The sequence below is a fragment of the Scyliorhinus torazame genome, chromosome 14 (assembly GCF_047496885.1).
Source record: "Scyliorhinus torazame isolate Kashiwa2021f chromosome 14, sScyTor2.1, whole genome shotgun sequence".
NCBI lineage: Eukaryota > Metazoa > Chordata > Chondrichthyes > Carcharhiniformes > Scyliorhinidae > Scyliorhinus > Scyliorhinus torazame.
The window spans coordinates 32,019,900-32,034,348 of record NC_092720.1 but is presented as its reverse complement, the minus strand read 5'-3'; the positions used below and the strand labels follow the sequence as shown (position 1 = coordinate 32,034,348).

Sequence of the window (14,449 nt, the reverse complement as noted above, 5' to 3'; positions counted from 1 at the left end):
GCCAACCCTTTCCCTGGCTACCCTCTTGCTTTTTATGTACGTGTAAAAAGCCTTGGGGTTTTCCTTAACCCTATTTGCCAATGACTTTTCGTGACCCCTTCTAGCCCTCCTGACTCCTTGCTTAAGTTCCTTCCTACTTTCCTTATATTCCACACAGGCTTAGTCTATTCCCAGCCTTTTAGCCCTGACAAATGCCTCCTTTTTCTTTTTGACGAGGCCTACAATATCTCTCGTTATCCAAGGTTGCCGAAAATTGCCGTATTTATCCTTCTTCCTCACAGGAACATGCCGGTCCTGAATTCCTTTCAACTGACACTTGAAAGCCTCCCACATGTCAGATGTTGATTTGCCCTCAAACATCCGCCCCCAATCTATGTTCTTCAGTTCCCGCCGAATATTGTTATAATTAGCCTTTCCCCAATTTAGCATTCATCCTCAGACCACTCTTATCCTTGTCCACCAGCACTTCAAAACTTACTGAATTGTGGTCACTGCTACCAAAATGCTCCCTTACTGAAGCATCTACCACCTGGCCGGGCTCATTCCCCAATACCAGGTCCAGTACCGCCCCTTCCCTAGTTGGACTGTCTACATATTGTTTTAAGAAGCCCTCCTGGATGCTCCTTACAAACTCCGCCCCGTCTAAGCCCCTGGCACTAAGTGAGCCCCAGTCAATATTGGGGAAGTTGAAGTCTCCCATCACCACAACCCTGTTGTTTTTACTCTTTTCCAAAATCTGTCTACCTATCTGCTCCTCTATCTCCCACTGGCTGTTGGGAGGCCTGTAGTAAACCCCCAACATTGTGACTGCACCCTTCTTATTCCTGATCTCTACCCATATAGCGTCACTGCCCTCTGAGGTGTCCTCACGCAGTACAGCTGTGATATTCTCCCTAACCAGTAGCGCAACTCCGCCACCCCTTTTACATCCCCCTCTATCCCGCCTGAAACATCTAAATCCTGGAACGTTTAGCTGCCAATCCTGCCCTTCCCTCAACCAGGTCTCTGTAATGGCAACAAGATCATAGTTCCAAGTACTAATCCAAGCTCTAAGTTCATCTGCCTTACCCGTAATACTTCTTGCATTAAAACATATGCACTTCAGGCCACCGGACCCGCTGTGTTCAGCAACTTCTCCCTGTCTGCTCTGCCTCAGAGCCCCACTGTCCCTATTCCCTAGTTCGCCCTCAATGCTCTCACCTTCTGACCTATTGCTCCCGTGCCCACCCCCCTGCCATACTAGTTTAAACCCTCCCGTGTGACACTAGCAAACCTCGCGGCCAGGATATTTATGCCTCGCCAGTTTAGATGCAACCCGTCCTTCTTAATTAGGTCACACCTGCCCCTGAAGTGCTCCCAGTGGTCCAGATAATGGAAACCCTCCCTCCTACACCAGCTGTTTAGCCACGTGTTTAGCTGCTCTATCTTCCTATTTCTAGCCTCACTGGCACGTGGCACAGGGAGTAATCCCGAGATTACAAACCTAGAGGTCCTGTCTTTTAACTTTCTGCCTAGCTCCCTGAACTCCTGCTGCAGGACCTCATGCCTCTTCCTGCCTATGTCGTTAGTACCAATATGTACAACGACCTCTGCCTGTTTGCCCTCCCCCTTCAGGATGCCCTCTACCCGTTCGGAGACATCCTGGACCCTGGCACCAGGGAGGCAACATACCATCCTGGAGTCTCTTTCACGTCCACAGAAGTGCCTATCTGTGCCCCTGACTATAGAGTCCCCTATTACTATTGCTCTTCTGCGCTTTGACCCTCCCTTCTGAACATCAGAGCCAGCCGTGGTGCCACTGCTCTGGCTGCTGCTGTTTTCCCCTGATAGGCTATCCCCCCCGACAGTATCCAAAGGGGTATACCTGCTCGAGAGGGGGACAACCACAGGGGATTCTTGCACTGACTGCCTGCCCTTTGGGTGTGACCACATTTATATAACTGCGATCTATGACGCTTTCCGCCACCTGCATGCTCCTACGTGCATCCAATTGCTGCTCCAACCGAACCATGCGGTCTGTGAGGAGCTCCAGTTGGGTGCACTTTCTGCAGATGAAGCCATCCAGGATGCTGGAAGCCTCCCGGACCTGCCACATCTCACAGTCAGAGCACTGCACCCCTCTAACTGACATTGCGTCAATTAATTAAAATTAAAAGTTTTTAAAAATATTTTATATTAAAAAATTTTTTTTTTTGAAGTTACTGTTAACTATCTGTTTCCTAGCACTAGATTTCTAATATAAATGCGAAAGCTAAATATAGTACTCTCCGATCTCTGGCTTAATTATAATTAAGTAATTATGTTTAATTAGTTACCAATGCTTAATTTTTTTAAATTTAGTGTAGATTCCCAACCAGCCACTCAGGTCACAGCTTTTCTGTGATGTCACTTCAGTTTCCTCCCCGACACACACAATTTGAAAAAGGTATAAAAGTAAAAATTAGTAAAAATCACTTACTTACCTTCTGAGTGTCTTAGATGATCTCAGGTTCTCTCCCTGACAGAGACTGCTCCTCCTCCTCCAAACGGCTCCCGAAACTAGGCCGCGATCTTTTAAAATCTCCGCTCTGACTCGCAGCTCCTGCGCTTTTTAAATCTCCCGGCTCTCTCTCCTCTCGCGCTGTTTTCAATGTCCCGGCTCTCTTTCCTCCCACGCTTTTAAAATCTCCCGCGCTTTTTAAATCTCCCGGCTCCCTCTCCTCCCGCGCTTTTTAAATCTCCCGGCTTTCTCTCCTCTCGCGCTGTTTTCAATGTCCCGGCTCTCTCTCTTCTCGCGCTGTTTTCAATGTCCCGGCTCACTCTCCAATCGCGCTGTTTTCAATGCGGGTGAGACTGCACCTACAGGGTGCTTACAGTTTTGGCTTTCTTATTTAAGGAGGGATATACCTGCATGCGAAGGTGTTTAGAGAAGATTCACTAGGTTGATTCCGGGATGAAGGGGTTGCCTAATGACGAAATGTTCAGCAGGTTGGGCTTAAACTCACTGGAGCTTAGAAGAATAACAGGTGATCTTACTGAAACATGTGCATTTCCGAACAGGTTTGACATGGTAGATAACGAGAGAATGTTTCCCTGATGGGCAAAATATTGGAGCACTCAAAATATATTTTCATTTTGCTTTATAGTTGGGAACAGCTTTGCCGTAAAATAGATATTAAAATTTGTTTTAGCCCAAGTTGGGAGTCATTTAAATTATTTTCCGCCCAGTCATACCACTACCGTCGTCTGTCCTATAATGAATATCACACAGGGTATGCTCTTCTTGAGGTTGCTAAAGCGCATATTGCTGTACATTGGTCCCTCTGCACCAAAACTAAGAAAAGTGTAAAACCAATCAAAAACTCACATCCAATGTTGACAGATCCAATAAATCTTCATTGCAAACAGTACAGCCAGTTTCAGAAGTCCAGGCATCAGGAATGTAGTTACCAAGATAGTTCAGCAGGTGCTAAGGAGCACAAACACATTGAAATAGAAGCATCAACACATTAAAACATTGAAAAGAATCAAAATACCAGGACAAAAGGAAACACAAACTATTCAATATGTCCAATTAAAATTTAATTTAATAAATGGGAACACTGGCCCTGAAACAATTTGATTCTGCATTTTACACACAATTATTAACTTTGGTATTTGTATCCAAGCAAAACTGATTAATCCTTATTTAGGCCATTTAGTTGACCCCCTAAGCTAAACCTTGTCCATTTGGCAGCATTTATCTTCAGTTGTGGGCTGTACTACCGTTTCTGGTGTCAGGCCTGAATTTAGTCGAAAGGAAGAGGAGAAGGAATCTAGATTCCCAGGTGCTGACCGCTACTTAGCGAATCCTGCCTTTTTGTGGATGTCAGGCAAAGAGAGGATCATTTTGCTAATTGTACCGAGGCCCTTCTTCTCCAATGTCGTAAAGCCTGCCAGCACTTCACGTCTGGGCTAATGTTTGAAGAATGGGTGAAGAGTACAAGTAGCTGCTACCACTCGTGGAATTAAAAAGAAGCCCATCTCAAGACCAAAGAAAAGGAGAAAACATTCTTAAAAAAAACAGGCTGATTCTTAAAAATTATCTTGGTTATATGGGTATCAACATTATTTATAGTATTAGACCATAAGGATGCATATAACCAGTAAAGAGACCATTATCTGAAATTTACAATGTTTTCTCGGATTAGAATGAAGATTCTAGTCAGTAACCTCTGATAAACAGGATAAAAGGCTGGTCAATTAGGTTATTTTGTTGGAAATCGACAGAACCCCGTGAAAACTCAGGTGAATAAGCATGCAAGTGTCGAAACTGAAAACATGAATGGGAACAGCCCTAAATCGCGATACTTTAAGTGATAAAAATCAGGACCAACACCACCGGCTGTTCGGGAATCCCTGGATAGTGTACCTCCGCTTCCATTCAAACAGGACATAAATTAATCTGACAGAAATATTATCATAAACAGGGAAGGCAGGCGCTTATAATGAAATGGTAAGATGCGGGCTTGCATCCGCTTTTCTTCAATGACATGAAATACTGGTTTGCTCCCCAGCATGTGGAAAAGAAAATGCGAATACAGGAGTAGATGGTGAGTTCATTTTGTTATTCTCCCACATCTCCTAGGGGGTCTGGGTGCCACAGGCAGGGACTTTGGCAATCCTTCGCTGATTGCCTGGAGAGTAGCTTGTGAAAATAAAGTACAGGAAGAAGCAAGCAGATAGGCCAGGCCAGACACTCCACTCTCAATATTTAACAGTAAACTTCCATACTTTGGTCTGTCTATTGCCATGGATTAGTACAGGCAATGTGTCGAATATGATATTCCTGGTTCTGACCCGTGTAGGTTCAAAGTGCAACTCTACTTCATCTGCAAAGAAAGGAGATTTTTTTTAAAAGGTGCATGAGAAACAGGATAGTTTTATTTGAAGTTGCATACATTTTCAATACATAATCAGAAAAGTCATGATGGTTAAATAACCATGAAGGCTGCTGGAACAAAGGATCAACAGTAGGCCGTTTGGGCCCTTGATCTTGTTCTTCTTTGGATAGACACAGAAGGAAATTCGGTGCCCATTCCCACTGTACTGGCTTTCTGAGGAGTCAGCAATCAATCCCACCCCCCTGCCCTTCATTCCACAGTCTTCAAGCATTTCCTCTTTCTGCAGAGATCCAATTCCCTTATGAAACTTACTATTGAAATTGCTGCCACCAGACGTTCCTGAAATGCATTTGAGATCATCATCATAATTCGCTCAGCCTTTTGGATTACTGGTCCAGTAACAAGACCACTACATTACACATTATTCAGGTATTCTCATAAAAAATACCCATCTGGTTTACTCATTGGACAATACCAGTACTTTAAAAATCCTGGTGAACTAGATTGCCAGAATATGCAACAAGCCAAGAATTATTTCAGACTTATCATCCAGAAACCAGTGACTCTTTAGAATCCCAACAGACCCTTCGAAGTGTGTAGGAAATTCTAGTTGGCCAACCTTTCCACCAATCAGTGAGACTCTTTTCTCATTTTGCAGTAAATTGCACAATTGTGTGTTTAACATACTGGTTATTTAATGTTTAGTTTTCTTTCTCCTCCCCCCCACACCATAATTTCACTTGGGCCCATGATAAACCTATTATTCCTTTAGCAGTGCACCGCCCCACATGCAGTAGGAAGAGTTGCACAAAGTCCCCAGTCTAACAAAAACACAAGATTTCAGGAAATCACGTGGATTGGCAAGCCTGATAACTTTTAAGTGAAAAACCAAGTAAAGGCTGAACATGATGAATTTTGTAAATTGCGTATTGCGTACAAGTGGCTGCTACCAATCGTGGAATTAAAAAGCCCATCTCAAGACCAAAGAAAAGGAGAAAACTTTCTTAAAAAATGAATACTACATTCAATCAGCGATGCATGCCTTTTAAACGAATAATGAGATTATCACAAACAGCATTTGTTTCTATTGGACAATTTCCATTTTATTTATAGTTCATACTCACTCGAGGGATGTGAGCATTGCAAGCAAAGCCAGCATTTATTTCCAGTCCCTACTTGCCCTCGAGGTGGTGTGCGCTGCCTTCTTGAACTGCTGTTGTCTATGTGATGCAGGCACACCCACCATGTTGTTAGAAAAGGAGTTCAAGGTTTTAGACTCAAAAATGATGAAGTAACGCTGATATAATTCTAAATCAGCTTGGCATATCGCTTGTGTTAAAGACCCCGCATGTTAAATGTGGGGGTATCCCAAAACCGAGACAGGTAACTTGGAACATTGGTTCTTCGTAGTATATATTTTCAGCTTGGTATACTGCAAGAAAAGATATCCAAACCACGGAGGAATACTCCAATCGTTTTCTGATCAATTAATAAAGAATGTTTATTAACTTCAAAGAAAAAGACACAAGAGGGACTATAATACACTATAACAGCACACTTAACTACACTGATGGCTATACGCATACAGTATTACATGAAGTTACCCCTTGTTCCCAAACAACATCCCATCTCCTGAGCTAAATCAGATTGGATTTGTTTGTCACGTGTACCGAGGTACAGTGGAAAGTATTATTCTGCATACAGTTCAGACAGATCACTCCATACATGAAAATAAAATGCATAGGGCAAACATAAAATACATAATGTAAATACATAGACACAGGCAGCGGGCGAAGCATGCAGGAGTGTAGTACTACTCAGTAGAGACGATGTGTGAAGAGATCAGATCAGTCCATAAGAGGGTCGTTAGGAGTCTGGTAACAGCGGGGAAGAATCTATTAGTGCGTGTTCTCAGACTTTTGTAACTCCTGCCCGATGGAAGAAGTTGGAAGAGTGAGTAAGCCAGGTGGAAGGGGTCTTTGATAATGCTGCCCACTTTCCCAAGGCAGTGGGATGTGTAGATTGAGTCAATGGATGGGAGGTGGGTTCATGTAATGGACTGGGCTGAGTTCACGACTCTGTAGTTTCTTGCGGTCTTGAGCCGAGCAGTTGCCATACCAGGCTGTGATGCAGCCAGACAGGATGCGTTCTGTGGTGCACCTGTAAAAGTTGGGAAGAGCCAAATTCCTTAGTTTCCTGAGAAAGTATAAGCGCTGTTGTGCTTTCTTGGTCATAGCATCAACATGGATGGACAAGGACAGATTGTTGGCGATGTGCACACCTCGGAATTTGAAGCTGTCAACCATCTCCGTTGATGCAGACAGGGGTGTGTACAATACTTTGCTTCCTGAAGTCAATGACCAGTTCTTTAGTTTTGCTGACAGTGAGGGATAGATTGTTGTCATTTCACCACTCCACTAGGTTCCCTATGTCCCTCCTGTATTCCCACTCATCGTTATTCGAGATCCGACCCACTACGGTCGTTTCATCAGCAACCTTGTAGATGGAGTTGGAGCCAAATTTTGCCGCGCAGTCGTGTATGTAGAGGGCTAAGTACGCAGCCTTGTGGGACCCTGGTATTAAGGACTATCGTGGAGAAGGTGTTGTTGCTTATCCTTACTGATTGTGGTCTATAGGTCAGAAAGTCAAGGATCCAGTTGCAGAGTGAGGAGCCAAGTCCTAGGTTTTGGAGCTTTGATATGGCTGGGATTATGATGTTGAAGGCAGAGTTTTTCTCGCATATTTCACATCTAAAAACACCCCTTTAGACAGCTGCGCTTATCAATTCCCTTTTTTATTTTGTTTTATCCCATTTCATTTTTAAATTTTGACCAATTCTTAACACTTGGAGAGGAACATGCAGGTGGTGGTATTCACATACGTCTGCTGCTCTTCTTCTTGGTGGTAAAGGTCACGGGTTTGGATGGTGTTGTCAAACGGAGGCTTGGCGAGTTGCTGCAGTGTATTTGTAGATGGTACACACTGCTACCAGTCAACATAGGTGCCGGAGGGAGTGGATGTTAAAAGTGGTCAATAGGTGGACAAAGTGGACCGCCTTATCCTGGATGTTGTTGATCTTGTGTGTTGCTGGAGCTGTATTCATGCAACCAGGTGGGAAGCATTCCATTACATAGATACATAGAAGATAGGAGCAGTAGGAGGCCCTTCGAGACTGCTCCGCCATTCATCACGATCATGGCTGATCATCCAACTCAATAGCCTAATCCTGCTTTCTCCCCATAGTGTTTGACCCCATTCTCCCCAGGCGCTGACTTGTGCCATTTAAATGGTGGACAGGCTTTGGGGAGTCAGGAGGTTAACCTGCTCTTGTAGCCACAGTGTTTATGTGGTGGGAATGTTATTTGCCACTTATCAGATCAAGTTGACATGTTAGCCAGGTCTTGCTGCATGGCGGCACGGTCTGCTTGATACCTAAGGAGCTCTGAATGGAACTGAATCCTCACTTCTTGACCTTATGATGCAGGAAAACTCACTGATGAAGCAACTGAAGATTGCTGGGCTTAGAAAATTACCCTGGGAAATGTTCGGTGGCCTCCAACAATCAGCATCCTTTGTGCGAGGTAGGACTCCAACCAGCGCAGGTTTACCCCCCTGATTTCCGTTGACTTCAATTTTGCCAAGACTGCTGACACCACAATTAACAAAGAACAAAGAAATGTACAGCACAGGAACAGGCCCTTCGGCCCTCCAAGCCCGTGCCGACCATGCTGCCCGACTAAACTACAATCTTCTACACTTCCTGGGTCCGTATCCCTCTATTCCCATCCTATTCATGTATTTGTCAAGATGCCCCTTAAATGTCACTATCGTCCCTGCTTCCACCACCTCCTCCGGTAGCGAGTTCCAGGCACCCACTACCCTCTGCGTAAAAAACTTGCCTCGTACATCTACTCTAAACCTTGCCCCTCTCACCTTAAACCTATGCCCCCTAGTAATTGACCCCTCTACCCCGGGGAAAAGCCTCTGACTATCCACTGTGTCTATGCCCCTCATAATTTTGTAGACCTCTATCAGGTCGCCCCTCAACCTCCTTCGTTCCAGTGAGAACAAACCGAGTTTATTCAACCGCTCCTCAGTGGTCAAACACTGCCTTGATGTCCAGGACAGTTACACACACTGCACCTACTGTATTCAACGTTTTTGTCCGTGGTCTCTGTATGCAGGAGCGGTGACCCTCCTGACAAGTTGGAGGTGAGCCTTCTTGGGGCGCCATGGCTGGACTTAACACTGATCAGCTTCCTGAGGTCAAGGTTACAAGTCTCATGGGGGTGGATGGTCCTCCTCCTAAAAATGCCAGCCAATCAGTTGGCTGGTAGCGGTCCAGTCTCAACAGCGCCAACAGAAGCGATGGCTACCGAAGAGACATGCAGGCAAATCCTGACAAGGGGCCATGGAGGAGGAAATACTCCAAGTTAAGTAAAATACCAGTAGAAATGGGAATGGGGCTGAGAAGTGGGCCATTATCTTCTCTGCTGATGAATATCAGTGGTAGGTGGTGGACACAGTACCTCCTGCTTTCCTGTCCAATTTTACACCCCCTCCCTCACCCTCAAGCTTATAAGCTACTACTTTGCAGGGCATAAAATATGAGCCAATCTTTCCACCAAAACTGGAGTGAAGTCCATAGCGGAGTGGCCCTGGCAGGGCCCAAACTAAGCATCATGTAAGCAGGTTGTTGCTGAGTAAGTGCTGCTTGATAGCACTGTCAATGGACCTCTTCTATCTCTTCCCTGGTGTTTAAAAGCAGGTTGATGGGCCAGAAATTGGCCAGATTGGATTTGTCTTGTTTTGCTCCACTGTGGACATGCCATAATGTTCATATTTAAGTATTTTAATTGGCAAGAATTATTTTGCAAAGCAAGGGCAAATAATTTGTTCAGGGTTTTCATATTTTATAAGCAACAATATTGTTCTGTTCCAACACTGCCCCTCCCTCATATGTCAAATCTAACCAAGAGGTCAGGGTAGAAACCCATCAACAGGTTTGTTTTGATTTAATATAGAATAAATGTTAAAACCACCGAACAACCATTGAAGGTGATGCAGCATGGTTTTCTGACCCTGTTCATGGTGTTCAACTGACAGCAGAATAGGAGTCAGTGTGAGGAAACAGAGGCATTTTAAAATCATTTATATTTGTATTTGTAGGTATGAGAAATAGGGTATAGCTTTAAACATATTCAATTTTGTGTTTCTGTATTTGAAAGGATTAATGTCTTCAGTTGAGTTTAAATGCATGTATGGCAATGAAAGTTTATGATGAGAAAGCAAACAGGTTTAAAGGTAAACTTTAAAAGTAAGCAACCAGAGGCCACCTTGGGACAGAAATAACTTGAGTTAGTTGCAAGCTAGAACTAGGAGAAGCTGGACAGGACCAGGGTGCTGCAGAAAGTAGACTTCCCAAAGGAACAAAAGAAAGTCCAAGGACCCAGGGAATTGGGACAGAAGTATGTCTCATGACGTTAAATTAAAGGAACAGAGAACAAGAAGCTGAACAATGTCCTGCAGGAGAATTCAAGTAGAAAGCAGGGAAGGTGCTCCGAGTTAAAGAGATTGCTGCAAGAACCAGATTTAAAGTCAGCTAGGTGAGAAGCCAGATATCAGAGGTAAAACAAAAGTTTGACGACATCTTAATACAGCCTGTGAAGCAACAGTGTTGGCATGGCTGGGTGTCTGAGAGATAGTGTGGAAGCTTGAATGCAGTGGCAATCCAACACAGAAGAATACTAAAAGAGATTGAAATCCTAGAAGTGGATCCTTAGTGAAGATATCAGAGAGAAAAAGCTGTTTGGGAGAAGATTCCAAGGAGTGTTTTATAGAGAGCGGAATTTGGAAACAGTTACGTGGAAGTCAGAGTTCCAGTGAGACCACATGACTCGCAGTGTGAAAGCATCTGGGGGGATTTGATGAGAAATACACACAAGTTGTTTTGGTTGGCATCTGTCACTTGGTTTCAGAATGTGGTTTACATGGACTGTGTACTTACTGAGAACATTAGAGTATAAGATACCTTTTGTTACTTCTTACAAATCGGGGTACATCTGTAAGGTTTTGGTGGGATGAAGGAGTAGTGTTTAACAGTTAATCTTTTTATGTTTAATAAATGCTTTATTCTTTTGCTAAAAGTTAATTGGCAGTCCTGTGACTGTCCATCAATGCCTCTACTCAAAAAATAAAAGTTACCCCCCGGGAAATGGGTTCATAAAGCTGGAGAGGATTAAGTTTGCCTTGAGAGGGTCTGCGCAGGGGTTCTACAGGCGGTGGCAACTGTTCCTAGACTATCTCGCGGAGCGTTAGAGGAAGGTCGGTCAGCAGCAGCAGCAACCTGGGGGAGGGGGGGGAAGAGAAGAGAACGGGGGATTGCCTGGAAGGGTGGATGAGCAAGAGATAACATGAAGGGTTAGGGAAAATGGCACGTGCGGGAGAGAGCCAGTGTATAAAGCTATGTAAGCATATCATTTCACCATGTATATATCTTGCTCTGTGCGATTCCTTGCTATTTTGTTACGGGGGGGGGGGGGGGGGGGGCGGGGGGGGGTTATTGTTTGTAAGGGAGAAAAATTGTGCTAAAAAACTTTAATAAATATATATATTTTTTAAAAAGTTACAGACTGTTGAGCCAGGGTTTCATCCCGGGATCTGACCATCCGGTAATAACATTAGCTGTGATCAGGGCGGCAGGGTAGGATAGTGGTTAACACTGTTGCTTCACAGCGCCAGGGTCCCAGGCTCAATTTCTGGCTTGGGTCACTGTCTGTATGGAGTCTGCACATTCTCCCCGTGTCTGCATGGCATTTCTCCGGGTGCTCAGGTTTCCTCCCACAAGTCCTGAAAGACATGCTGTTAGGTGAATTGAACATTGAGTTTTCAATCAGTGTACCCCAACAGGTACCGGAATGTGGCTTTTCACAGTAACTTCATTACAGTGTTAATGTAAGCCTACCCGTGACAATAAAGATTATTATTATATCATATCTGTTATACTTCTTTTACCACGAGGAGTAATCAAAGTCTACTCAGTTTGAGTAGAGATTGAGCCCAGAAATAAATCCATGACAAATTTACTCAGAGGTTGCTCAAGTTAAAAAGAACCAAATAAAAAAAGTCATCAACTTTTAAGGTGAAAGAAAATCATTACAGAACCAATTAAAAGGGAAATTAATGCACTTTTTAAAATGTATTCTTTCATGGGATGTGGATATTATAGCATTTATATACCATCCGTGATTGCCTCAAAATCCTTGTTGAACCGCTGCAGTGCATGGTTAATTATTGCCAATTTTAAAATGTAGTTAATTAAAACAAGCTACAAACCACTTTAGTAACTTCACCTGATTACTGAGCACATAAAATATACTGCTGAGGTTTATTTGGTAAATATAAATTTGCAGAGAAACATAACAGGAATTTACTAGCTGAGCAATATTTGCGGCTCATAAACGTGCAGCATTGATACTTAAACAGAAGATCAGAGCTTACCAGCAGCCCCATTCAAGTTTTGGAAAATTTTGCTTTTGTGATCCAAAGTTATGTTGAGAGAAAGCTGGAAGAATAAAAGGGGAAAAATAGATTAATCCCAAAAGGGCAACATGTGCTACAACAATTCTGACAAATGCTTCCTAGTGTCTGGGAAAGGAACTGGAAAAGCAACCAACTGTCACAGAACTATCATTAACGCTAAACAATTAGGTCATTTGTAACTTTGAGCTCCCGTCATCTTGCCCTCATGATTTACTTACCCGCTTCAAAGCATCCACATAAACTTTGGTGTAGAATAGCTGATCATCATCATTATCTTGCAGTTGCCATTTCTCTACAATGCGATTGATGGAAGGAGCATATCCAATGATACCTGAAAAAATAGTACAATGGTTGTAGGACAAAGTCGTTCACAAAAATGCAGCAGTCGTAAAATAAAAAGATTTCTTCCAATAGTCAAAAAAAAAAAGGTCTATAAGCTTTGATCAAAAAAGCAGAGAGTCTACATGAGGAAAAATGGGAGAATACCATTTTATTGGCCTATTTTCAAAATTGTATACTCAGAAGATGTACGTTTAAAAAGTTGCGTACCCTCTCATTTGTGTTTATTTTTTGGGGTGACACCAGTATTCCCAGCTAGAAAAGAGACAATTGGGTAATTTCTTCACAACTCATGCCTGAACATCACCCTGTTCAAAGTGACTCGACTCAATTTTACACTCATTTGGAAACATCCTTCACTCACTGCGTATTGTTGGAGAAATTACCCTGCTTTTATCGGGAGATGTTGCTACATTTTCTGCTGTAATCCGCAGATACTCTTTTCAAATAGACACTGTAGATTGTTGTAGTGTGCTATTTGCTGGGATTTTCCAGCCATGCCCGCCGTGGAACCGGGAATTGCCTCCTGAAGTCAGTTGGTCTGCCAAATTTGCCATGCCGCCAGTGAAGAAGCGGGAAGTGTTTGTTAATTAATAGACTTTGCTTGCTGTTTCATCCAGTGTTTGCTGTGAATCCTGCTCTACGTCCTTCCCCACCTCCAACTCAATGGCTGACACAGTGCCGCAACTAGACACTGCAGTTTTGTTGGTGGGGTGTGGCTCCCCGATGATTTAGTGCAGGCATTTTCAAAGTGGGGGTCGCGACTCGCAGGTGGGTCGCGGGCGGGTGTCAGGTGGGTCGCGGACGGGTGTCAGGTGGGTCGCGGAGCCATCCATCGCGGCGTTCCCAATCGCTGGAATTCAGGCCACAGCAGCCGCCGTTTAAAATGCCGGCCGCGAGGGGCTTTAAAAATGATGGCTGCGCTGCGCATGCGTGCTCGCTCGTCAATGCACATGCCCTGGAGCCCAGAGAGAAACACCGCGCCTCCTCCAAATGTCAGCTGACCCAGGAGAAGATTAAATTAATTCAATTCAGTCTTCTTGCATCTATCTTGAATACGCTCAACGGCTGAGCCTGCAGAACTATCTTGGATAATGAATTTTAGAGATTAAAAAGATTCACAATACTTTAAGTTAAATAATTCCTCCTTTTCTATGTCTAAAATCGCCGCATTGTAATTTGCAGACTTTATCCCCAGGCTGTAAACCACCCATCTGAGGAAAACTTACATTCTGCATCTGCTCTATAGAGTTCTGAGAGAATAATGCCTGTTTCAACTAGGTTGTTTCTCATTCTTCGCAATTAGACTATAGAATATAAACCCAGGCTCACCTCTTACATTAGAGGGAAGACAAAATGGTGGGTTGTGAAGGTCAGCTGGCGTGGGCCACGAAGGTCGACTGGCATGGGCCGCGAAGGTTGGCCGGCGTGGGCCGCGAAGGTTGGCGTGAAAGTCGGCCAGCGTGGGTCGCTAAGGTCAGCCGGCATGGGTCGCAAAGGTCGGCCGGCATGGGTCGCAAAGGTCGGCCGGCGTGGGTCGCAAAGGTCGGCCGGCGTGGGTCGCAAAGGTCGGCCGGCGTGGGTCGCAAAGGTCGGCCGGCGTGGGTCGCAAAGGTCGGCCGGCGTGGGTCGCAAAGGATGGCCGGCGTGGGTCGTAAAGGATGGCCGGCGTGGGTCGCAAAGGATGGCCGCGTGGGTCGCAAAGG

At 44.3% G+C, this 14,449-nt stretch overlaps 1 protein-coding gene across 3 annotated transcripts in view; it reads right to left on the bottom strand.

The window, feature by feature from the left end:
• The window catches only part of plod2 (procollagen-lysine, 2-oxoglutarate 5-dioxygenase 2), a 278,992-nt gene that overhangs the window by 63,850 nt on the left and 200,693 nt on the right, over positions 1-14,449 (bottom strand). For all 3 annotated transcript variants that reach the window (XM_072473887.1, XM_072473885.1, XM_072473886.1), the window contains exons 5-8: positions 12,623-12,735; positions 12,363-12,426; positions 4,753-4,850; positions 3,347-3,448 (exon numbers count right to left, since the gene is read on the bottom strand). In XM_072473887.1, coding sequence (XP_072329988.1) covers positions 3,347-3,448; positions 4,753-4,850; positions 12,363-12,426; positions 12,623-12,735 — 377 coding nt within the window. The remainder of the gene's footprint in view (positions 1-3,346; positions 3,449-4,752; positions 4,851-12,362; positions 12,427-12,622; positions 12,736-14,449) is intronic.